The sequence below is a fragment of the Scatophagus argus genome, chromosome 10 (assembly GCF_020382885.2).
Source record: "Scatophagus argus isolate fScaArg1 chromosome 10, fScaArg1.pri, whole genome shotgun sequence".
Taxonomy (NCBI): domain Eukaryota; kingdom Metazoa; phylum Chordata; class Actinopteri; family Scatophagidae; genus Scatophagus; species Scatophagus argus.
Window position 1 is genome coordinate 7,554,273 of NC_058502.1, and position 23,574 is coordinate 7,577,846.

At 40.4% G+C, this 23,574-nt stretch overlaps 1 protein-coding gene across 7 annotated transcripts in view; it reads left to right on the top strand.

The window, feature by feature from the left end:
* Positions 1–728: 728 nt before the first annotated feature.
* ryr2b (ryanodine receptor 2b (cardiac)) overlaps positions 729–23,574 on the top strand; it is a 63,574-nt gene continuing 40,728 nt past the window's right edge. For all 7 annotated transcript variants that reach the window (XR_006844477.1, XM_046401295.1, XM_046401292.1 and 4 more), the window contains exons 1-46: positions 729–949; positions 2,871–2,990; positions 3,396–3,500; positions 3,916–3,990; positions 4,104–4,182; positions 4,277–4,389; positions 4,725–4,848; positions 5,105–5,201; positions 5,295–5,369; positions 5,503–5,659; positions 5,839–6,003; positions 6,129–6,250; positions 6,937–7,117; positions 7,204–7,339; positions 7,544–7,639; positions 7,835–7,953; positions 8,325–8,458; positions 10,449–10,690; positions 11,362–11,554; positions 11,669–11,888; positions 12,050–12,154; positions 12,300–12,403; positions 12,578–12,661; positions 12,808–12,967; positions 13,250–13,397; positions 13,677–13,885; positions 14,580–14,754; positions 14,953–15,161; positions 15,307–15,493; positions 15,799–15,931; positions 16,191–16,305; positions 16,576–16,736; positions 16,941–17,100; positions 17,304–17,390; positions 17,659–17,885; positions 18,125–18,338; positions 18,448–19,056; positions 19,152–19,352; positions 19,539–19,644; positions 19,776–19,916; positions 20,134–20,410; positions 20,577–20,691; positions 20,926–21,058; positions 21,527–21,630; positions 22,181–22,316; positions 22,908–23,094. Coding sequence is in view for 6 of the 7 variants with exons in the window: in XM_046401295.1 (XP_046257251.1) it covers positions 743–949; positions 2,871–2,990; positions 3,396–3,500; positions 3,916–3,990; positions 4,104–4,182; positions 4,277–4,389; positions 4,725–4,848; positions 5,105–5,201; positions 5,295–5,369; positions 5,503–5,659; positions 5,839–6,003; positions 6,129–6,250; positions 6,937–7,117; positions 7,204–7,339; positions 7,544–7,639; positions 7,835–7,953; positions 8,325–8,458; positions 10,449–10,690; positions 11,362–11,554; positions 11,669–11,888; positions 12,050–12,154; positions 12,300–12,403; positions 12,578–12,661; positions 12,808–12,967; positions 13,250–13,397; positions 13,677–13,885; positions 14,580–14,754; positions 14,953–15,161; positions 15,307–15,493; positions 15,799–15,931; positions 16,191–16,305; positions 16,576–16,736; positions 16,941–17,100; positions 17,304–17,390; positions 17,659–17,885; positions 18,125–18,338; positions 18,448–19,056; positions 19,152–19,352; positions 19,539–19,644; positions 19,776–19,916; positions 20,134–20,410; positions 20,577–20,691; positions 20,926–21,058; positions 21,527–21,630; positions 22,181–22,316; positions 22,908–23,094 (7,247 nt within the window). In the remaining variant the exon portion in view is untranslated. The remainder of the gene's footprint in view (positions 950–2,870; positions 2,991–3,395; positions 3,501–3,915; positions 3,991–4,103; positions 4,183–4,276; positions 4,390–4,724; positions 4,849–5,104; positions 5,202–5,294; positions 5,370–5,502; positions 5,660–5,838; positions 6,004–6,128; positions 6,251–6,936; positions 7,118–7,203; positions 7,340–7,543; positions 7,640–7,834; positions 7,954–8,324; positions 8,459–10,448; positions 10,691–11,361; positions 11,555–11,668; positions 11,889–12,049; positions 12,155–12,299; positions 12,404–12,577; positions 12,662–12,807; positions 12,968–13,249; positions 13,398–13,676; positions 13,886–14,579; positions 14,755–14,952; positions 15,162–15,306; positions 15,494–15,798; positions 15,932–16,190; positions 16,306–16,575; positions 16,737–16,940; positions 17,101–17,303; positions 17,391–17,658; positions 17,886–18,124; positions 18,339–18,447; positions 19,057–19,151; positions 19,353–19,538; positions 19,645–19,775; positions 19,917–20,133; positions 20,411–20,576; positions 20,692–20,925; positions 21,059–21,526; positions 21,631–22,180; positions 22,317–22,907; positions 23,095–23,574) is intronic.

Here is a 23,574-nt window from a genome sequence, read left to right on the forward strand (position 1 = left end):
GTTTGTTCAGTGAGAAAAAATTAATTTAAGATTTTTTTAATGTATCTGATTTCTCTAGACCACTTTTTAAAAAAATACTCGATAGGGCTGAATGATACTCTATGCAAATCAAATCGTATTATTCTGACAGATAATGTGATTTAAATCTGTTTTAGTGGGAATGGCTATTTCTGCATTTTCACTGGAAAATTATAAAAATTATGATGATGACACTTTGTAGGCCATGGGTTTCTGGAAGACCACAATCCTTCATTTGATATTGTGACACATTTCACTTTTATCAAAAAACTGTGGCTCCTACTACTTGGATATTGCAGTTAGCCATATTTTGATAATATTCCAGTCAACTGTTCAGCTTTAATACTCAATAACCAGAGCATTAATTAATTAATCTCTTTTTAAAGCGTAAAATACACATCACATCAGCGCTGCCATGTTCAGCTCTCAAAGTGAGAAAGAACATAGTTACCATTTAGCAACTAGCTCCTGCTGCATGGTCAGATGCTAATGTCAGCTAATAAGCAATTACACTGACACTCCATTTAATGGTACAACAAAACACTTTCTAGCAGTAGCCTCCAATCAACCCTAATCAATTATCACCCCTTTCTGAATTTGGTAAGCACTCAAAGATTTCCTTGCTGCGAGATAATGTTTATCATATAAACTAACTGTAGGAATTTACATGCACTTCTGACCTGATATTTTATAGCTTTAAAATACTCCCGCCAAAACAGCAGTTATGAAGAAACATGGAGTATCGGGACGCCTGAATCTTAATAGACTCCGCCCAGACGTTAACGGGTGTTTACCTTCGGTGGCTCAACCTCTCTCGTCTTGCTCCTTCTGCTTCAGTGACACCCGTTTCATTCTGTTCAGTGTGGCAAGTTTGGTTCAAAAAATGACCGACACTGGAGAGGCCGACGATGAATTTCAGTTTCTACGAACGGTGAGCCTTTCAATGCTAGTATTCAATAAGCTAATATTTGGTTAAGGATGCTTTGGCTCCTTAACCAGCTCCAAGGTGTCAACAATTAGTGACCAAACGCAGGTCATTGGAAAGGAGTCAGTGAGTTGGCATCTTATATTTTTTGTGAAGGAATAACTTGGTCTAAATTTGAAATGTAACACTTTATTTATATAGTCCTCTGGAGTGTTGTGTCTCAGGATGTGGCCGCATCTTTACCGATTTAAATTGAAATCTAACTACTACAAAATTAATCCGAACCTGAACTCATGGATTTTTCTTCTCATTATTATTTCACCACTGTTTTATTTTTGCTTACTTTTTATTGATTCGTTAAAGTAACATCCAATAATTAGAGTTTAATATCGATAAGTGTGTCTAAAAGTGTTCCTTTATGCATGCGTTCAGGCTGTCAATTAAAAGCCGTTAATTTCATCTTGTAGTTTTTTACTGAAATTAACTTTTATTTTATTCAAACTATGACCAACATAAAATGTAAAGAACTAATAGCAATGACAATTAATTTACATATTTGCTCTATCTTTAGCGCACAGCTCCCAGCAGCATTTTTTAAGTACACTGATAGAAAAGGGAAGACAACAAATGGCTTTTTTCATCCTCACTGCAAGATGCTATCATGGTTTTGTAGTTGTAAGTTGTCTCACAGCTTGTTATCTTTGCCCTCTGATAAGGGCATGCCACAAAGAGAGTGTCTGGTGTGGATATGAGACAAATACAGAGACTCACGCAGGCAGTGCTGTGGATGGTTACCAAACCCAGTACCCAGATTAGGCCATAGGACAAGTCATTTTGTAAGATTGATCCACAATCTTACAATATAAAATTACACTGTAGATGTCCGGGTTGTACATTATTTACCTTAAATTCGCGGTGTCCCACATGAACTTGTTCAGCTGGGCCGAGTCGGGAACCCACCGAGATTCTGACCAATCTTGTCTCATGATTGGTTTAGTTGTTAGATGACAATAGGAACACAATAGCCACACTGGTTAAATGTGAAGCATTTGTGTAATAGCAATTCATTTTTTTATTCACCACTGTAGAACACCCGGGGAAACCCTGACACATACACATCGCAATACATAAACCAGTGTCAGTTTCAAATGCAAAACAAGGCTTTGTAGAGCCTGTTCGAGCCAAATAAATGTGCATTTCAAATAGCTAGGTCTTTTGAAAAGTCTTGTGGCTTTGTGAATTTTCAAATGTACTATGTATGTAATGTAATGTCTTGGAGAAGAGCTGAGTCTTCAAACATCTGAATACCACATAATGCCCCAGTACTGGACAGTGTGTTTGACTGATTGCAGGGTGCTGCTGATATGAGCACTGGAAAGAAGGGTGAATCAGGGGTCAGAGAGTGCTGTATTTTCCCAATATGGAGGTATACAGCCTGGATACGAGAGGTGTTGGTAGTCCTGGCTGTCGTCTGTTGTCCCTCTGTACAGTTCCTTAAATAGATAGCCTGTTTCCTCTGACGTGGTCCATGTGGCCTTTAATTTAAGATAAGATACATTTTAGGTAACGGAGATCTACTGTAAATGCATTTACAATTGGGCTAGACCATGTTTTGCTGATAAATAAGCGGGTCCTTACGCTTACATTTAAGGGATCAGTTTCTCCCGAGTGACCATGCCCCGGGAGACACTGTTAACTTCCCTAAAGGAATTCATGATGTTGTGATGTTATGATGTTCAATATAAAGCTTTAGTGTCCCTTGACTAAAATGCTGTGTAGATTTCAGAGGGGGCCCCTGAGTGTTTGAATTTGCTTTGGCATAAATCAATTAAGGTCTGTAATTCATTTCTATTAACTTTGGCCTTCGCAAACAAATCAGCTGAATCTCAATTTGCACTCACGCTGTGAATGTGTGTTTTTTTTTCAGGGAGATGAAGTGGTTTTGCAGAGCATCTTCACTTCACAGGATGAACATGTGAAGCTTTGTCTTGCTGCTGAGGGATTTGGCAGCAGACTCTGCAGGCTCGAGCCTACGTCTAACTGCAAGGTAAATAGCTCCACCTCGGTTTTTCCACGTTGCCAGAGCAGTGCACTTGTCAATTAATGCCATACTTGAAAGAGATGTGTAAAATGATGCAGATAATTCACTATTAAGTTCCTCAATGTATATAGTAATCAGAAGATTCAAACTAAAATAATTGTTTCTGAGCAGCATGTTATTCTGCAGTATCTAAGTAGTTTATTTCCTACTACTGATTTTATATTGTGTTTTTATAATATATGTATTTGTCTGATTTTTATATTCCAGATGTTCACTCTTTTTCCCCTAGTTTGGACCTCACAATTGCTGCGGTTCTTGTCACTCCTAACAGTGCAGATTAGCCAGTGGAGGGTGTAGACAGATATGTTGCTGCCTCACTGACACAGGCTCAATTGTCTTTATTTCTAACAGAATGTTCCACCAGACTTGTCTGTATGTGGCTTTGTCCTGGCTCAGTGTCTCTCTGTTAGAGCCTTGCAGGAGATGCTGACCCACAGTGCGCACCTGGCTGCAGAGGTGACTCTTTTCTCTTCGTGCATCTCAATCTTTGATGTATTTAAAGATGAACAATACATACAATGGAGCCAAAATATCCTAGATAGGAACGCTGCCATGTTGTGCTGGTGATGTAATGTGAAACCAAAGTCTGCACTGTAGTGACAGTGGAGCAGTTCTTGCCTGTATACCCTCCTGATCAGTCATGATATTTTATACCTTTTTTTAATTGCATCAAATAACTAATTAAAATCAAACTTGGGACGTACATCAACATGATTAAAACTACCTAAAATTAGAGAAGCCATCTTTTAAAAATGCTGTTAAAAATGTATTAATTATTCTATTAATTTTAATTTTAGAACTTCTTACACCTTCTGTTATTATGTTTTTTCATGCTTCGACTTCTATGATGCAGTGTGATTGTGATTTACAGGTGGGAGCTGGAGGAAGCCATCGCACCCTTCTGTATGGCCAGGCAGTGTTGTTTCTACACTCATACAGTGGCATGGTGAGTCGTCTTGATCAAAAGGTTTCATTATTACTTTTTCAATTGCATTTTTTGAAAAGATATTTGTACATATGTTCTCTAAAATGTGTATCCACTGTCCATTCCACTTCCAGTACCTCAGTTGCTTGTCTACATCCCAGTCTTCGACTGACAAACTGGCTTTTGATGTTGGTCTGCAAGAGGATAAAGGAGGTATAATTTGGTTTGTTTGTAATTTTAATTGCGGCTAAGTCTGTCAAGCATATGGAAGAACAAAAACCTTGTTTTTATTCTGTGTGTGGCCCAGGGGAGGCATGTTGGTGGACCATCCACCCAGCATCCAGACAGAGATCAGAGGGTGAGAAAGTGCGTGTTGGAGATGACCTCATACTAGTCAATGTGTCCTCAGAGAGATATCTGGTGAGTCAGTATAGAAGTTTTAAATGTTAAAAACTATAATTATTCTTTTCAAGAAAAACGAAAAGAAAGATTACATTTCAAACTTAAGATGTTGGTAAATTGAATGTGTGTTCTTTTCTTGCATTTTTTTCTCAATCTTTCCTCCAAGTTTTGCAGAATGTGAAACTACCATTTATGTTTCATTGGTTTAATTTCCTTCATTCTGTCCTCAGCAGTCTGTGTTCTGTCCCCCTCTGAGTTGTTCACCAAAGTTGTTGTGGTAGCTACTGTTGTAGAAAATCAGTTGTATTCGTTGATGAGCCCGTATTTATTATTACCATTTGGTTTCTTCCCAGCACCTGTCCTTTGGCGCTGTACATGACAACAAAAGCTTAAGTGACAGCCTGATGGTTAATGCAGCCTTCCAACAAACTCTCTGGAGTGTTGCTCCCATCTGCTCTGGAGGTGGAGTTGCTCAAGGCAAGTTTGACAACTGATTGTTGTGTCCAAGAAATGTGATTGGTCAAAGAGGTATTCCAGCTATGTGTGATGTCCTACTTTTTTGAAAAACCGATGTTGGTGTCAAAATCTGGTTGCAAATGTGTGACTGTGTAAGAGTTGTGCCTGCTGTTGCTATGAAGCTTACCGTCTGTGCTATTTTGCTTGGAGAGAGATGCAGTAACTGTCCACTCTTTCAGTGTAGATTACATCTGCTGTCTGTTGGGCTAATTGTTAGGATACCTGAAGGGGGGCGACACATTGCGGCTCCTCCACAGCCATAGTGACGCATGTCTGACTGCTCCGTCTGCAGAGCAGGGAGAGGAGCTGCAAAGGTCAGTTGAAAAGACCAGGCTCCTCTCAAATCCGCTAGACAGTATGTCATTTCCATCTGTGGTCATTTTTTTTTTTTTTTTAAACACATTAAGGATGATACATTATGAGACTGGATCAGTCTCCAGCCATGCCCACTCCCTCTGGAGGCTCGAGATTCTGTGTGTTGTGTAAGTATACATTGGATGCGATGGTCTACTACCTTGCAGTTTAAATGAATATTTATGTATAAACGTATAAAAATTTCCTTCAAAGGCAAACAGAAGCGACAAAAAAACCCATAATGCTCTTCATATTTCTCAGTTGGAGTGGTAGACATACATGCTGGGGACAACCTTTCCGACTCTGCCATATGACCACTGGAAGGTATCTGGGTCTTACAGAGGAGAAAGGTCTGATTCTAGTTGATCGGGACAAGGCTGACATCAGCACAACCTCCTTCTGCTTTAGATCCTCCAAGGTCAGAAGTCATACGCTGAACTTGTTTAAAGACTGCCATGATCCGTTCATAATCTAGAAGTTTTTGCAGATTGGATACTTGGGGGTCATTAAGTAGCACAGTTCCAAGTTATGATCAGATGAGTTTATTATGTGTAATACATCTGTCTGTAATACATTTAACAGCATGTTTGTTTATAGGAGAAGCTTGACTCTGGCACTAAGGCTAATGTGGATGGCATGGGGATGCCAGAAATCAAGTATGGAGACTCAGTTTGTTATATTCAGCATGTGGACTCCAGACTTTGGCTGACCTACCAAGCTATTGATGTGAAATCTACACTTATGGGATGCGCTCTGCGAAAGGTAAACCTTTAGATTTAAAATTATAATAAGACAGTTATTATTGATTAACCAGAAGAAAAATATATATATATCTTGCTAGAATGTTGAATGTGAAAATGGACTGAATTACAATGATGTGTCCCCAGGCCATTTTGCACAGCGAGGGTCACATGGACGATGGGCTAACACTATCTTGTTCTCTGAGGGAAGAATCTCACGCTGCTAGACTCATCCGGACTGCTACTCTCCTCTTCACTCTGTTTATCAGGTACTGGATGCCATATTTAAACTCTCATTTGTGGATACCACACCGATAGAGACATGGCAACGCTGACATAATGAAGGTTCTTTTCAAGCTGCAGTGTACCTCAGTAGAGACAGAGGATCAATGTTATACTAGATATATAGTGGCAAAGGAGTTCATACTGTAGCAGAAGCCTTGTACCTTTTCTTCTCGGTGCTAGACCAATAAATTGGCCAGGCCGATATACTGGTCTCTGTGCATACATGGGCAGATAGGTAACAAAAATTTGTAGTACAGACGTGCCGAACTAGGTTTGACGTAACTTAGTTTCTCCATTGTATAGAGTGGACTAACAAGTACATCTGGTATCACAGGACATTCAAATTCTATGGCTAAATGAGATGTGCCAATTCAGACAGTAAACACAGAGAAGCCCTGTCACACTTTCTGTTTTCTCTTTTTAACAGCAAGTATACCTGTCAATCACTTGTATAAGTGTGATTACATGACATCTTTGTATCCTTGATTTGGATAATCTTAACAGCACAGATATTCTAGAAAATTGCTGGCCGAGGCATATTGGTCCTTTTCGAGCATGCGCTCTTTTTTAACAACAGCAAAAATATTTGGAAGTCTTGTTGTTTCAGTCTAGGCCAGAAACTGCCTGTATTATATTCTGTTTCATAATACTTAACCTACATTTTCTTTAGGAAACTGGATGGATTTAGCCACCAAACAAACTTCACAACTGACCTGCCAATGGAGAAAGTGACATGTAGTCTGCAGGATCTAATAAACTATTTCCAACCTCCACCAGAGGGGCTAGACCAGGAAACTAAACAAAGCAGCTTGACGGCGCTAAAAAATCGGCAGAATATGTTTCAAGAAGAGGTGAATCTATATGTGTGAATGAATAAATCAGTCTTGTATGTGATGTCTCTATCTTTGCAAAGTACACCTCCTTTTTTTTTTCTCAGGGTGTGACAGATTTGGTCCTAGATTGTATTGACCGTCTTCACCATTATGGCAGTGCCTCTCATTTTGCTGAGGCTGCTCAAAGTGACACAGGAGAAGAGTGGGAGCTCCTTATCACCCGTTTTTATGAACTATTGGGTGAGAATTAACATTTATCTTCTTCCCGTATAGACGGCTCAATACAACTTTTTAATTTCCAGTGCTGACACCACAACATTGATTACGGATACACATTTTTATCTTTGACATCTATGGTTAAAAACCCATCTAAATGCTTTTGTAAAACATGCCCCACTTTAAAACAAACCATAATACATTGTTTCCTTGTTTTTACCCTTCCAGCTGCCCTGCTACGGGGAAACCGTGTAAACTGTGCGCATTTCTCAGGTTCTCTGGACTGGCTACTTAGCAGGCTAGACCGCCTGGAGGCCTCTGCTGGTTGGTTGGATTTATGGACATTTGATTACTAATTGTTTTTAATTTGCAAAATATTAAAGAATTATCTATGATCCATGGCAGTTTTGGTTCCCTTGTTTTACAACTGTGAAATACAGTATGAAATACTGAAATACACATCACTGTCTGATTCTCAAGTACATAAAGTGATAAGCAAATGCATGCTGTCTTGCACAGGTGTCTTGGAAGTTCTACAGTGTGTCCTAGTGGAAAGTCCTGAAGCACTCAATGTCATCAAAGAAGGACACATTAATTCTGTCATCTCTTTTCTAGACAAGCATGGATGCAACCACAAGGTAACGTTTGAAAGTTTTTTTTTGTGTTCTTGACCTTTAAAATGATGGGAAATAATGAGTATGCTTTATCAGTTATGTAAGCAAAATGACTAGTTGTTTTCATTATTGTCATGCTAGTTCTGTTTTTATTGTCTGAAATGCAGTAGATTCTCTAAAAGTAGGGGAAAAACATCCATTATTATCTGGTAAATGTCATGCTAAAATGTTACTCATGCATTTGCCACATGGTTTGGAAAGAGCTGATGCCTTTGCCATTGTTGCACCAGTGCTGTACAATTCATAGCAGTTGTTGATTTGTTCCCTAATGCGGGATAATTTCCATGTGTTTATGGAGCTATTGCTGGATGACGTGCTGATGGGTTGTGTCCCAGGTGCTGGAGGTGCTGTGCTCTCTGTGTGTGTGCCATGGTGTGGCGGTGCGATCCAATCAGAACCTCATATGTGACAACCTGCTGCCATATCGAGACTTGCTGCTCCAGACACGTCTGACTAATCGGGTCACCAGGTACAATTTAGAGGTTTCCTCTAAATAGGACTCCTTTTTTTTGTCTCTGAGTCATTCTTGTCTCTTCCATTCTGTCCTGCACTTTTTAATTGTGTTTTTCTAACATTGTCTGTTTGTGCCATTCACAATACACAGATATCAGACATGCAAGAGTTGCATAAAAAAATAACAAAATAGCTTATTGTGCAATTCATGAAGTGCATCTTCCCATAATCTGTCTTTGCCTTTATTTGCCCTTGAAAACACCACTTAATGAGGACTTCCTCTCATGCTTGCTCATGCATTTGTTTAACTGAGTGCTCTTGGTCAACTGTAGAGATCTCATTGTCCAGCCCTTGTTGTTTTTTTTGTTATTAGTTTTCAATCCAAATTGATATCCTCATCCTTGATACAAGAGATACTTCGGATTTTTCCACAGTACAGCACTCATTCTATCTTTGTTGGACTTGAGTTAACTGAAGAATTGCTTGTCTCCTTCAATGTCATCTCTTCATTTGCTGCAGCAATTTTTTTTGTATGAGGAGATCAGACCAAAAATGCTGTAGCACAGATGTCTTCATCCCAGCCTGTGAAAGATGCCTGCCGTCTGGGATGATATGGCTCAACAGAGTCAATCTTGGACAGTCTTTAGACAGCTTCATCATATTTCATGTTCTTCTTCTGTCTCTCAGTATTCTGCTGCACTGTCCCAGTCTGATCTCATGGATAGTTTCCATTTCCCTTTTTCTTTGAGCTTTTTTCCCCCCACTTCACTTGCCCTTTTTTTTCAGCCACTGCCTTCTTTATCATGCTTTTCTCTATCAGCAGCCCATTTTGTTCCTCGGGTCTCATAGCTTATTTTGTTTCATATTTCTCACACCTACTCAGCCTGTTTCTCAGCTCTCTTCCTTCTCAAGCCACCTCTCATTCCATCACTTTTGCTTCTTGTTTAACTAAATGACTTATTTGTACTTCTGCCTTCATTCTCATTTCCTTCATCTCTTCAGTTGTTTTTCTTTTCTGTCTTCTCCTCCTTGCCCACCACATCGTGTCAATTCTTTCATGTGTTCTTTTTTTATTTATTTTTCTTTATCCTTTTATCTTTTCCATTTCTATCCCATGTCTTGTATCTTCTAATCCAGTTCATACTTACTGTTTGTGTCCTTGTCCCTCCTTGAGTCCTCACTGACGTGAGAGCTCTGTCAAGAGTGAAATTAGTGTCACTATATAAACTGGCATTTATTCTCCAGACAACATGTTCGCCAGACTTAATTCCAGCAACATACTGGTGATTTTCTCATCCTCATACCTTTTCATCTTACTGTTTCTCATAGGCTGCTTATTTCTTGTAATTTAGTTTCAGCATTGATATAGGGAAAACAAAATGGTTCTGTATTTGTTCATTCATTTATATCTTTACATCAACAATGTAAAGTGTTGTGCCTAGTTATGCTCAGTGTGAGATACAGATACAGTACTGCGTAAGGGAAATGCTGCCTGCCCCTACACCAGGTAGTATGGTAAAAATCAATCAAGCATCTACCAGAGACTATTAATATTTTAGTTAAATATTCAGATCAATGATTCAACAGCCTCGTCATTCCACCTTTCCAAACACCGACATTTTTCACAGACAAGACATTTTTTTTTGTATAGCCCATTTTTACAAGCAGTTTGTCTCAAAGGTCTTTGCATAATATCTTAGCAACATCCTCTGCACTTAGACCCTCACATCAACTAAGGAAAACCTCCCAGAGGTGAGTTGCAAATGTCACAGGTGGTGATAAATTTCATACACTGCATTTAATTCTTCTTTTCTTCAATCTGAGGGTTTAGGGTGTATGTATGGACCCTTTTAGATTGTTTTTTTGCTCTAAAATAATAAAAAAAACATACCAAAAAACAATACAATCAAAATGTAATTTGATCTCAACTAAGAAAGGCACAACTGTATTCTGTCCTTTTTGCCCTTATATGACTTTGGCACTGTCTGCACATTACTCTAACGCAGCATGAGACCAAACATCTTCTTGGCTATGGGGGAAGATTCAGCCCAGCATCGGAGGTGGTACTATGAGCTGATTGTGGATCACGTTGACTCCTTCCTCACGTCTGAGCCCACGCACCTGCGTGTTGGCTGGGCTTGCACTGAAGGCTACCGGCCCAGGCCCACAGGAGGTGAAGGCTGGGGGTGCAATGGCGTGGGAGACGACCTCTGCTCCTTTGGCTTTGATGGGCTTTACCTCTGGGCAGGTGAGGGTGATATCAAACAATCTCACATACATCTGCAAAACTCTGCACAAGAGTATATTGCTCCAAATATTTCAGGTTACTTTCTGAGACAGACATCAGTATCTAGAGATTTTTAAAAAATGGTACAAATTCAGATTAAAAATTCGTTTTAGTCCACTTAATTTAGTGCCATGTGGTTGATGAACCAGGACTAGTTAAAAGAAACAAGAAATTCAGTAAACTATTTGTTTATATACCTTTTTGGAAAACCTGAAAGCTCAGCAGCTATTAAAATAAAGGCACTGACTGCTATTGTTGTAAAACATCATCCAGAGAAATCCACTGATATATTAGTGCTTGTTTCTTTAAGCCTGCATAGATAATAGTGGGGAGAGATGATGATACCAGTAAATCAGCAGAAGCAGTGGTGATGCAGACGTGCTCTCAAAAACGATTTGTTTTTGCCACATTAAGATCAATGTAGAAAGCAGGAAAATTTGTGAAAATAAACAGGGTCATTGTAGTCTTGTCCAGTATGAGGTACTGCAACAACACTGAATGCAAAGAAAAATGATTCCATATCAGGAATTAAATGCTGTCTCATTTTGAGCTGAGTAGAAACTGACAACAAACAATAGAAAAAGAAATCTGAACACGGGCAACTTTTAAAGGCTGTTTCTCCGCAATCTCAGGCTGTGTAGGCCGCAGAGTGACCTCCCCCTTCCCTCACCTGCTGAAAGATGACGATGTGGTCAGCTGCTGTCTCGACCTCACTGCCCCCTGCATCTCCTTCAGGGTCAATGGTCTTCCTGTGCAGGGCATGTTGGAGAACTTCAGTGCTGATGGACTTCTTTATCCTGTGGTCAGCTTCTCTGCTGGAGTCAAGTCAGTAGTGGAGACATTGTTTAATTGCCCCACATAGATTTAATAGTTCATTTTGACACAGCATGTTGTATTCAAACATACTGACGTTTTCCTTGTCCTTTTACTGGAAAACAGGGTTCGTTTTCTTTTCGGGGGAAGGCATGGAGATTTTCGCTTCTTACCCCCACCAGGTTTTGCTCCATGCTCTGACGCTTTGCTCCCAAGAGTCAAGCTGAAGGTAGAACCATGTCAGCAATACATCTTGGATCATGGAGAAGGGAAACAAGAGCTCATTGGCCCCTTAGTACCTGCCACTCCAGTGACCTTTACTCCCATGCCAGTGGACATCAGCAAGGTGAAGGGGAGCATGATCAAACAGATTTTAGGTTTAGAAATACTGTATTCAATTGAATATAAATATGGTTATATGCAATTTGAAATTGATCCTTTGTGATATATACTACAGTATAAGAAAGTAGGAAAGTTAATTTTACTTTGCTCATGTTACCCTCATAGGTGGTACTGCCCCTGCAACTTGAGTATATTCGTGAGAAATTGGCTGAGAATATCCATGAACTCTGGGCAATGGATAAGATTGATCTTGGATGGACCTATGAAACTGTGAGAAAAGAGAAAAGACAGCAATAATTTGATTCCGTTACAATAATGAAATAATGAATTGCCTGTTGATTTGAAATTTGACTTGATCCGGCTTGCTTCAGGTTTACTTGCAGCTGATTAGAAAATAGTAACTTTTGTCAAACAGGTGAGGGATGAATTGAAGAGGCATGATCCCTGTCTGGTGGAGTTCTCCAAGCTGTCAGAGCAGGAGAGGAACCAGAACCTTCAGATAGCTCAGGACACCCTCAGGTGAGCTGCACTATCTGCATCACACAATAGACAACACTTTTATTTGGCTTCATTATTTTGATTCATGAATTGAACATAATACACATGGTATGTATGGCCACCGAGCATTTCCCATTGAAATTTTATTCTTTAAAACAGTGTCTGTCACAGTTTCCGTTTGTTTTTTCAATGAAGGACCCTCCTTGCCTTTGGTTTCCACCTTGGTTTGACTGAAGACCACGCTGAGGAGAGAGTCAAATACATGAGACTGGCCACCAAGTATGTACCTGTTTAATATTGTGATTAATTTTGAGGCCTTGCACATAGGAAACATTTTGGAGGCTTCAGTTCATTGAGATAAGCTCATGTTCTTGTAGCCCAACATGTGACTTACCTCATGTCCATTTCTTCATTCATTTTGTCAGGTATGAGCTACCCAGTGGCTATAGACCTGCCCCAGTAGACTTGAGCCAGGTTTTTCTGAGCCCAGCCCATGAAGAAGTGGTGAACTTGCTGGCAGAGAATGATCACAATGTATGGGCCAGAGACCATATCAAGCAGGGATGGACATATGGAACCCAACAGGTTTATGTTCTTTCCTGTTTATGCTGCTATATTGGTAAGGCACTACTGAAGAGGAAGTGCACTAACCCTATCAGTTGTAATGTTGTATGTAGCCTCACTCAAAATTACAATTTTCAGTTTTCAGATGGTATTAATATAGTATATTGTGTTCCCTGTACTGTGTCTCTCAGTCGCAACATAGAAAATTTACATAGCAAAAATATGCCATGGCAACTCAAACATTGATGTCACTGTCTGACAAATATACTTTCCTGTTTTTGTTTTTTCTGTTCCTGTTTTTAGGATGTGAAAGCAAAGCGGAGCCCGCACCTCGTGCCCTACAGCCTTCTTGATGAAAGGAGTAGGAGAGTGGGCAGAGAAAGCGTCAAAGAAGCTGTCTGCACCCTGCTGGCTTACGGTTACAACCTGGAGCCACTCAGCCAGGAGCAGAGTATGTCTCAAATAATAATCTTTTATCAGTCATAGCTCAGTTCATTTCACTTTCATGTATTGTAACCAGCATAAAACAGTGAATGTAAACTTAAGGGATAAGATAAGGGATAAGGGTCTGTTTGTTATTACCTAAACTAATGTAGAGAATTAGTTGAATCATTTTACAGAAAATTTTAATGTTATCGCAAAATTTCTCAACATTGTAAATTTGACACCTGAATGCAAATCATATTTCCTCAGATATTAACAATATTTTTTCTCTTTCTTGGGTTTACAGTTACCCTATCAAATCCATGTCTCTTCTCTTCTGAGACGTGTAGAGTGTTCAGACCAGATAAGTCAAACGCTGTAACCCGAGGGAAATGGTACTTTGAATTTGAAATAGTGACAGCAGGGAATATGAGAGTAGGCTGGGCCCGACCAGGCTGTAGCCCTGATAAAGAGCTGGGCTCAGATGACCAGGCATATGTCTTTGATGGATCAGAGGTGAGATATCCAACTTTGAGAATTCACAGCAATAAGTTGAAGCCAAATGGGACTTTAACAGTATATAATTTAATGTGCTGAAAAGAGCTCTATCTTCCTATCTTTGTTCATCTTATCTATCTTTGTTCTTTACTCTGACACTATACAGAATTACAGTTACCTAAAATACGTGACTGGATCTAATAAAAAATAGTGGATGTCTTGGAGAGCAGGTGCATCTAGAACTGCTGTCGTGTATTTGTCTGTAAAGTAACAGTCTAATGAGAGCAATTTAAGTTAAGCATTGAAAGTCCAATAGAATAGCTGACTTCAGCACTTCAGTTGCACAACCATGCAGTATAATCTGAATTCAGCTTGGTACTTGACCAACAACACAGCCCATCATAGTAACAACAAGGCTGTAATTAAGATGTGTGACTTTGATTTAAAAAGTTTGTGTGATCAAACAGTGCCTGTTTCTACTGGGCTGTTTCACCATAAATTTAATGCATAAACAAGCATTGTTGTACTTACCCCTATGTAACATGAGGGACTTGGAGAAGAGCAAAGTGGAGCACAGCCAGTGTAATTTTCTGAGCTGAGTCTGGCGATCCTGTTAGTAACACTTTTTATTCTATCTTCATCTTATCCTGTTCCTATTTGAGGCCTATACATTCATCTCTTTTTAGTTCTAACTCTTTGTATTCCCGTTCAGGCTCAGTGGTGCCATCAGGGCGTTGACTCCCTGGGACGTGCATGGCAGAGAGGAGACGTGGTGGGCTGCTTAGTGGACATGGCTGAATGCACCATGATGGTCACGCTCAACGGAGAGGTGCTGTTCAATGACAGAGGATCAGAGCTGGCTGCCAAGGACTTTGATATCAGAGACGGTCTGAAAGAGTTTTTGACTTCATACAGTGTATTGTACAGACTGACTGTCTGTTAAACTGAAAGATAATAAATCAATAAATTGAGTTTTAGTTTTGCAGTATTATCTCTTCTGTAAAAGCATCTAAACTATATCAAGATTAAAATATACCCGTCAGACTGAAATTTTATTTCTTTTTGTCTTTCACCATGTTTCCCAGGCCTGTTGCCTGTGGTCAGTGTTGGGGTAAACCAGGCTGGGAGGATAAATCTGGGCCGCAGTGTGGGCTCTCTGCAGTACTTTACTGTGTGTGGCCTGCAGGAGGGCTATCAACCATTTGCTGTTAACATGGCCAGAGACCCAGCCATGTGGATGAGTTTTAATCAGCCTCATTTTACCTCCATAAGGCCTGACGATCAAAATTTACAGGTTGGTTTAGCAGTATATAGGCTTTCTTCTACCCAATAGCTCTGTATATCTTTTCTAGCATGTAGCATGGGGGCCCGAGTTGCTTGCTTGCACTGTTAAATTGACAACACTGATCCTCACAATCTTGTTCAATTCTTTTTTCAAGGTCACTAGAGTCAGTGGCTCAACGGAGTCCTTATCCAGCCTGAGGGTCTCTCAGCGGTTGTTTGCACATCACGGTGGAGCCAGTGAGATGGGCTTTTACCGACTCAGCATGCCCATTGAATGTGCTGCCATCCTCACAATCCCAGCAGGGGGCGTGTTGCCAGTGCCCTCAAACTGTCTCTCTTCAGGTTCAGATGACATTACATTATCTCATCATATACAGTGTGTTCAAGTTAGCTACAGAAAACTACAGATGACCACAATGAGGACTTCTTTAGTTCACCATAAGCTAAATAATCAAGGGACAGTTACAGCGCTGTTACAAAATGTAAACTGAGTGAAACAATTAGTATATAAGATCTGGATAGCTGTTCTTTACCACTGTCCAGATTATCCACTATCCAGATTACTGATACTCTACCATTATGACCTTGAGTTGTTCTGCTTAAGCTCCCCTGGGCCCTTCTGTAATTAGTTTGTGTTGTCCTTTTAGGAAGGAAAGAGCAGGAGGATGTGGACTCTGACTTTGAAATGCTGATGAAGTCAGCCCACAGTTTTGCTGGCTCAAGAGATGAGCTCAGCCAAAAGGATCATAGTCAAGACAAAACATCAAGACTGAAACAACGGTAGGTTGTAGAGAAACTAAAACTGAGATCATAAATAATGAATTGCATATCATTTGGAATATGGAAGAGTAAACAGAAAAGCATGAACATTTGGGACTTTAGATATTACGATAGTGTATCAGTTATTACATTATTTCTTTGTTATTTGGCTGAAAGGTGGTTAAAATGACAAAAACACAGTAAGCAATGCATGCAGTTACTGCACAAAGGAAAAATGAAGATTATGAAATTAATGTGCAAAGTTCATTTGTCCTCCAAGGTTTATGCTGAAGAGGACTAAACCAGGCCTGGTCAGCAGCAGCTCATCTGCACGGCTTCTAGAAGATGTTGTAGTTGACAAAGACAACTACAATGACCTTATCCAGAGCACCAGAGTAAGGCTTTCATTTTTTCATCAGCTCATAATACTCAGATCACCACAGAACAAACCAAAAAAATCAGTGCTAATAAAAAACTAAATATGTTGTGCTATTTCAATTTTTTTGGATAATGCGTATAACAAGAAAAACTAAATGTATTTGGACACTCAGCTGCCTCGGAGTGCACCCAAGTGCACCGTAGATATGATTATCAGCCACGACAAAAAAGTGTAGAATGCAAAATGCAAACACCAGCAATGACACCAACTGACCTCTCTGTTTCAGTATTATTACTCAGTGCGAGTTCTTCCAGGCCAGGAACCATTCAACGTGTGGGTCGGCTGGGTGACATCTAACTTCCGTAAACACGATGTGACTTTTGACACTGACAGTGTCCATACTGTGACTGTCACCCTCGGAGACGACAGTGGCAAAGTCCAGGAAAGGTTAGTATACACCGAAACGTTTGATATGCATGACTTTCCCAAAGATTTAAAGTGCAGTCAGACATGCAGTATTAGTGAACTTCAATGCTATACTTTCAGCGAAAAGGATACTATTGTCCCTTTAAATTCAGCAGTGCATCGTTTGAGTTTTCGTGACAGATTATCAGAAAGCTGTCAGTCAATCATGCCTGTCCTTTTTCACAGTGTAAAGCGGTGTAACTGTTACATGGTGTGTGCTGGAGAGGCAACAGGCCTGTCTCAGAGTCGGAGAAGTTCGGGGTTGGAAATTGGCTGTTTAATCGACACAGCCACTGGGCTGCTCACCTTTACCTCCAGCGGAGTGGAGATGGCCACCTTCTACCAAGTAGGTCATGCAGGATTGTATTTGATTTGTTCATACAAATCATTGTTTCTCTTCTGTGTTCAATATTTTGTCTCAAATGTAATTTAACACAATTTAATGTTATATTGATAGGTTAAACCCAATATTGTGCTATGTATATTAGGCTTGGGGGAATTATAGTGACTGTTGTTATTCAACTGAGGTACTGTTTCACCGATAATCAGGTGGAGGCCAGTACAAAGCTGTTTCCTGCAGTGTTCGTCAAGCCAACCACCAGCAACATGTTTCAGTTTGAACTGGGACGCATTAAGGTAGATGAACTTTTAATTACTTATCCTGTCAGAGACATTAGAAGAATGTTGTGTTTTTCACTCTTGTCTGCTGGCTGCATTGTAAAAGAAAAAGCAATATATTTAAGACATTTTGTCTTTTGTAAAAACAGATTTGATCAGTGATTAGTTAGGTTACAGCTTGGAAAGTTAGTGAATTGTTCAGTGTTGAGAAGTTTTGCTTTGTTTCTGCTCCCTTTCCAGTCTGTTTTTCAACCTGTCTTACAAAGGTTTGTGTTGGTCTTTCCAGAATGTGATGCCACTGTCGGCAGGTTTGCTTCGCAGCCAAAGAAGGAACGCCACTCCTCAGTGTCCCCCAAGGTTTCAGGTCCAGCATCTCATCCCAGCTTCGTGGACCAGAGTACCAGACTGTGCATTAAAAGTGATGGTAGATCGCCCAGATGAGTGCCATGGATGGAGAGTCCAATGCTCAGAGGCCCTGCAAGTCATGACCCTTCAGATCCCTGATGAAAACAGGTTAAAAAGAAATAAAGATATATTTTTAGAATTGGGCTTGCAGATTTTAAGCACATAGGAAGTGATGTATGTGTTCTTCGTAATGTTGCTGTTATCCCGCATGTCTCTTGTTCCACTGTGATCAGCAGTCACATGGCAACATGCATCATTTAGTGAATAACATTATAATGACCTTTCCAGGTGCTGCCATTGTGTAATTTGAATGTGGTGATCTCAACTTTCTGATGATGTATGTTTAGGTGTGTCAGCATTTTGGAGCTGTCGGAACTCGATGGCCTCTTGACCTTTCACCACCACACTCTCCTCCTCTACTGCTCTCTGTGCACCCTTGGAAACACCAGAGTTTGCCATGCGCTCTGCAGTCACATAGACCAAGCCCAGATCCTTCATGCCATTCAGAATCCCCGACTCCCTGGCCTTCTCCGCTCTGCATTTTACCAGCTGCTTAGCGAGGTGATTGCTCTTTCAAGTTCATGCTTTTCTTTAGGTGGCATTCATCAACCACAGGATGAGGATGCTTTGGTGTTGGACAAGAAAATAATAAAGCATTCTTGTTCCTTAGGTTCATCTCAGCAACCATACCACAGCATGTCTCATGATGGACCACGAATACATCGTGCCGATGACTGACCAGACCAGAGAAATCACCCTTTATCCCGGCCTTGCTAAGGGTGTTAATGGGGAAAACGGTATTCCAAGGACAAGTCTTAGCACATCCCTTAAGCCACAGATGCATTTCTCATCTCCTTGTTTTGTCAGGGGCAATGGGATAGAAGACGATTGTGCAGTTAAAATAACCTGCACAGAAAGCCCAGAAATCCCTCTGGACGTACTGAAGAACCTGACTGTGGAGATGTTTATGGCTGGAGTATGGGCTGTGGGTCAGGGTGTGAGGGATCCTGTAGGAGGCAGCACTGAGCTTCTGCTGGTTCCCCTGTTAAGACTGTTCTACACTCTCCTGGTTATGGAAGTGTTTAGTGATGAGGACCTAGGAAAAGTTCTGACACTGATAGAACCGGGAGTCTTCTCGGCAGATCCCGGAATTCCACAGGAGGATGAGGATGAAGAAGATAGTGATGATGAAAAAGAATGGAATAGTAGCAGGGAAAAAGATGATATGCCTAAACAAGGACTTCTTCAGATGAAGCTTCCAGAAGCTGTCAAACTTGAGGTGAATGAGCCAGAACATGTTGTTGGAAGTTCATTATATTCCTGTAATCAGTTTAAAATGAACCATGAGGAAGATTCAATACATTTGTTTTGCAGCTCTGCCATTTGCTGTCCTACCTGTGCGATTGTCAGACTCGCCATAGGGTAGAAGCTGTGGCTGCTTTTTCTGACACCTTTGTGCATCAGCTGCAGGAGAACCAACGCTTTCGCTACAACCAGGTCATGCAGGCACTCAACATGTCTGCCGCTCTCACTGCCCGCAAGACCAAAGAGTTCCGCTCACCTCCACAAGAGCAGGTTGAATGGGATGAAAATAAATTATGCTGTTATTCCTAAGTAGTTTATTTTAGCTAACAATATTGAAGAGTACAATGGTGTCCGCTACAGTTGAGGAGCTTTACACTTTTAAAAAACACATGTAAAGCGTAACTGTGGCTTTTTTAAGATTATTGTCCATATTGTTATGCTATCACTTGTCTATAGATCAACATGCTACTAAGCTTCAGAGAGGATGGGCTGAACTGTCCTTGTCCAGTGGAGATCCAACAGCTCCTGCAAGACTTCCATCACCACCTCAACACACACTGTGGTTGGTACACTGTTTATCTTTGAGTGATTCATTAGCAGTTTTCATTTAGCTAGGGAAATATGAAAAAGCCTTGAGAAGGCACTTCACGTGATTGCAGAGGAAATCTCGTCTTATTGGCTATTACTGTGCAGGCATTGAATTGGATAGTGACACAAACGATGACGAGGACGCCGAGATGTCTGTAAAAGACCGACTTCTCAGTTTGGTGGCGAGAGTGACTCGACTGAAGAAGAAACCCATAGAAGTGGTGGAGAGTAGACCCCAAAGTGCCAGTAGGTGTTTCTTTGTCTCAAAGCTCTTTTTTGGCTTACTATTCTGATGTTTTGGATACTTTGCTCTCCACAACAACAACTCCATAACAGCTGAGAGGTTTGGTGAATATCAGGTATTAACCTCTCTTTAGAGATGTTATGTTGAATTTTGACAGTCCACTAATGGTTACACTGTTCTGCTTTTGACAACTTTTCACTGGTGGTACTTCTTCTTCAGAGTCCCTAAAACAGCTGATCTCTGAGACCATGGTGCACTGGGCTCAAGAGACTGAGATAGAGAACCCTGAACTCGTTGAGGCTGTATTCTCATTGCTTCACCGTCAGTATCAGGGCCTTGGTGGCCAAATGGCAGGGCCCCTCTCCAGGGCCTATACGATCAGCCAGACCTCGGTAGAGGACACCATGGCTCTTCTGTCCTCTCTGAGCCAAATCCGCTCCCTTCTCAGTGTCCGGATGGGCAAAGAGGAGGAGAGGCTGATGATCAGAAAACTAGGGTACGGGGAGATATGCAATGTGACATGGGTCTGCTTCTTTTGACACCTCTTGATTATTGTAATCTTGTGTAATTACTTATATTGATTACTTCTTAACACATTGTGATGTTCTCTGTGGTGTGGAAAATATTTTTACAGTTTTTTTGTCATATATTTGTATGCTCAGAGACATCATGAATAATAAAGTTTTCTACCAGCACCCCAACCTAATGAGGGCATTGGGAATGCATGAGACTGTGATGGAAGTGATGGTGAATGTTCTAGGAGAAGGGGAATCAAAGGTGAGCGATAAATTAAAATACATAGTGATGATAGTGAGAAAATGTCTATAATCAGTGAAGCATGTCCTTTCATCAGTTTGTTACTTGAACAGTATCGGAATAATTACGCCATATTGTAAGGGTAATGGTTAAAAAATGCATGAGGTAAAATAATGTGTTCTAGCTGATGTGCATCATTAACAGGCTGTACTCTCCGCTCTGTCTTATATCCTTGCATTCATTGTCTTTTGTCAGGAGATTGCCTTTCCCAAGATGGTGGCCAGCTGCTGTCGATTCCTGTGTTATTTTTGCCGCATCAGCCGTCACAATCAGGGAGCTCTGTTTGACCATCTCAGCTACCTGCTGGAAAACAGCAGTGTTGGACTAGGTAATCCGTATTCTTTCACTTTTCTGTGTCTGTGTATACATTGTGTGCAAAGTGACAGAAACTCTTGTAGAATGTACTGTAATGGATTACAGTACAGTAACCCTTCATTACATTACAGAAATTGATTTGTGAAGCCTGTTTGAGGCAATGGTTGCTCTTGCAAAGATGGTAGACAGTTTTAAACATGTACCATTGAATGTTTCTCTGAGGTAGTTTACTGAGTATAAATCTACTGAAGAACCTTTTTTTATTGAGTAACACAGATAAACTGTACCTGACCCTGGCCATAATCTGGCACGTAAAAAAATGGAGAAAATAGTTCTTGTTTGACTTGCTCTTGGTATGAATTCAATTTTAGGGTTGCAGTAACCTTGTAAAGTTGTCCCCATGATAAGAAAACCCAATATCCCAAAATTATATATAGTTCATGAGTTGGTGTTTGAATTGTTTTATGCTTTTGTCCCTTAGCTTCACCATCCATGCGTGGGGCCACTCCTCTGGATGTGGCAGCAGCCTCTGTTATGGATAATAATGAACTGGCCTTAGCACTCAGGGAGCCTGACTTAGAGAAAGTGAGTTCATACTATGTGCCATCCTCTGCAGTACTGCTGTTAATAGGATCCATTATGTCATGTGTATAATTGTAAGTGCTCTGCTCTGTAATGAGCATGCTCTGTCATTGCAAATTATTTTGCAGTTTCACTCATCTTTATGTTCAGGTGACACTTAACTTTTTTTCTGTATAGAATACTCTGTGTATGCCATAGCGGCATTGCACTTATGCTATGAATTTAAGTAATTCATTATACATTTCTTGGAAAGCAGCCAGTGCCCATTCAAATACCTTTTTTGTGTCAACAAATACAATATTTTTGAGAATTATAAGAATATGAGAAATGCAGCAGTATATAACTGTAGTTTCTGATATCACCAAAGGTATATTGACCAACACACTGCATGACAAGTGTCACCACTTGACTCAAACTAGTTACCTGAAATCAAATAAGGGCAAAACCAACAAGTTAACACAGTGGATATTCAACCTTTGACTTTGCTGTACAACATTATTCATTATTCTGTCCTACAATAACGCAGTATTTGTAAAAATAATCGACTATCCAGGTGGTTCAGTACCTGGCTGGCTGTGGTCTCAAGAGCTGTTCGATGCTGGTGGCTAAAGGCTACCCTGATATTGGGTGGAACCCTGTGGAGGGCGAGCGTTACCTGGATTTTCTACGTTTTGCTGTTTTCTGTAATGGTAATGTTTAAATTCTACCCAATTTGTCTTGAAGTGTCTCTCTTTTTTGGCAGCCTTAATGTTTAACAATGACTATAAATTATTTAACTTATAATATTATGTGTTCACTTTCTTTTGACTTGTAACCTCTTAAAGGCATTTATCACTTCTCTGCTACAGTGCTAGAGCATCGAGATTAAATACAAAGTTAAAAAGGCAAAACAAGCTGCATCATTTCATCCAAGCAAGCTATTTGTAATAGAGGTAATTACCTCTCTGGTTTTTCAACTATTGATTTTTCTTACTCTGTATCAGTGCCCAGAAGGCATCAGTTCAGATTGTCCTTGAGGCTGTTGAAAGTTCAGCCAAATAGCATTGGCTTTCCATACCATGTGCCTCACGGTAATTACAGCTCTATGTTGTCTTTATACGATATATGAGCTGTACATACACTGCTACTAATCGTGCTTTGTTAAGCAATGTATTCATTTTCATCCTATAAATTCAGTGAGAATGAGACTGAATAAATGCTGTCCTGCACACAGCCCACCCACAATTACATCCGGCCCACAGATGGTTAGTCTTTCTATTCTGTGTGTTTCTTGACCACAGGTGAGAGTGTAGAGGAGAACGCTTATGTAGTGTTGAGGTTGCTGATTCGTCGACCCGAGTGTTTTGGCCCTGCCCTGCGAGGTGATGGAGGAAATGGTCTTCTAGCAGCCATGGAGGAAGCCATCAGAATTTCGGACGACCCCTCTATGGATGGTCCTTGCACTACATACCAGTCCAACAAAACACTGTCAGTATTAGATGTCAAGTGATTGTTTTGTTGTTGTTGTTTTCTTTTGTGTGGGTGCTTGTACTGTATGTGCGGATGCAGCCATCTGAATACTTAAAGGGGTGTAGCGTGGGCCAAGAAACCCACTGAATTTTGGGGCAGACTGGAAAAACTTGGGACTCACAGCATTTCATTCTCTTTCAGTTGGTTCACTCGATACAACACATCTGTATGGGTCACAAACAACTGGTCACATGTTCTAGTGCAGTTTACGTAGGAGCAGATGTACAGAGCACAGCAAATCCAATGTCCTCTGCTCCTTGACTGCAAAAAGAGGGGGACAATAGATAACGGGAAGTCACTAAACATACTTAATAAAATATATAAGATCTCTATATAAGAAAATCTGTTCATTGCTGTTTCTTTCCTTTTTTTGGATGCCTCATCTAAATAATTCCCAGAAGTAATTTTCATTTGGGTCCTTTGGAGAATTTCTTGGCT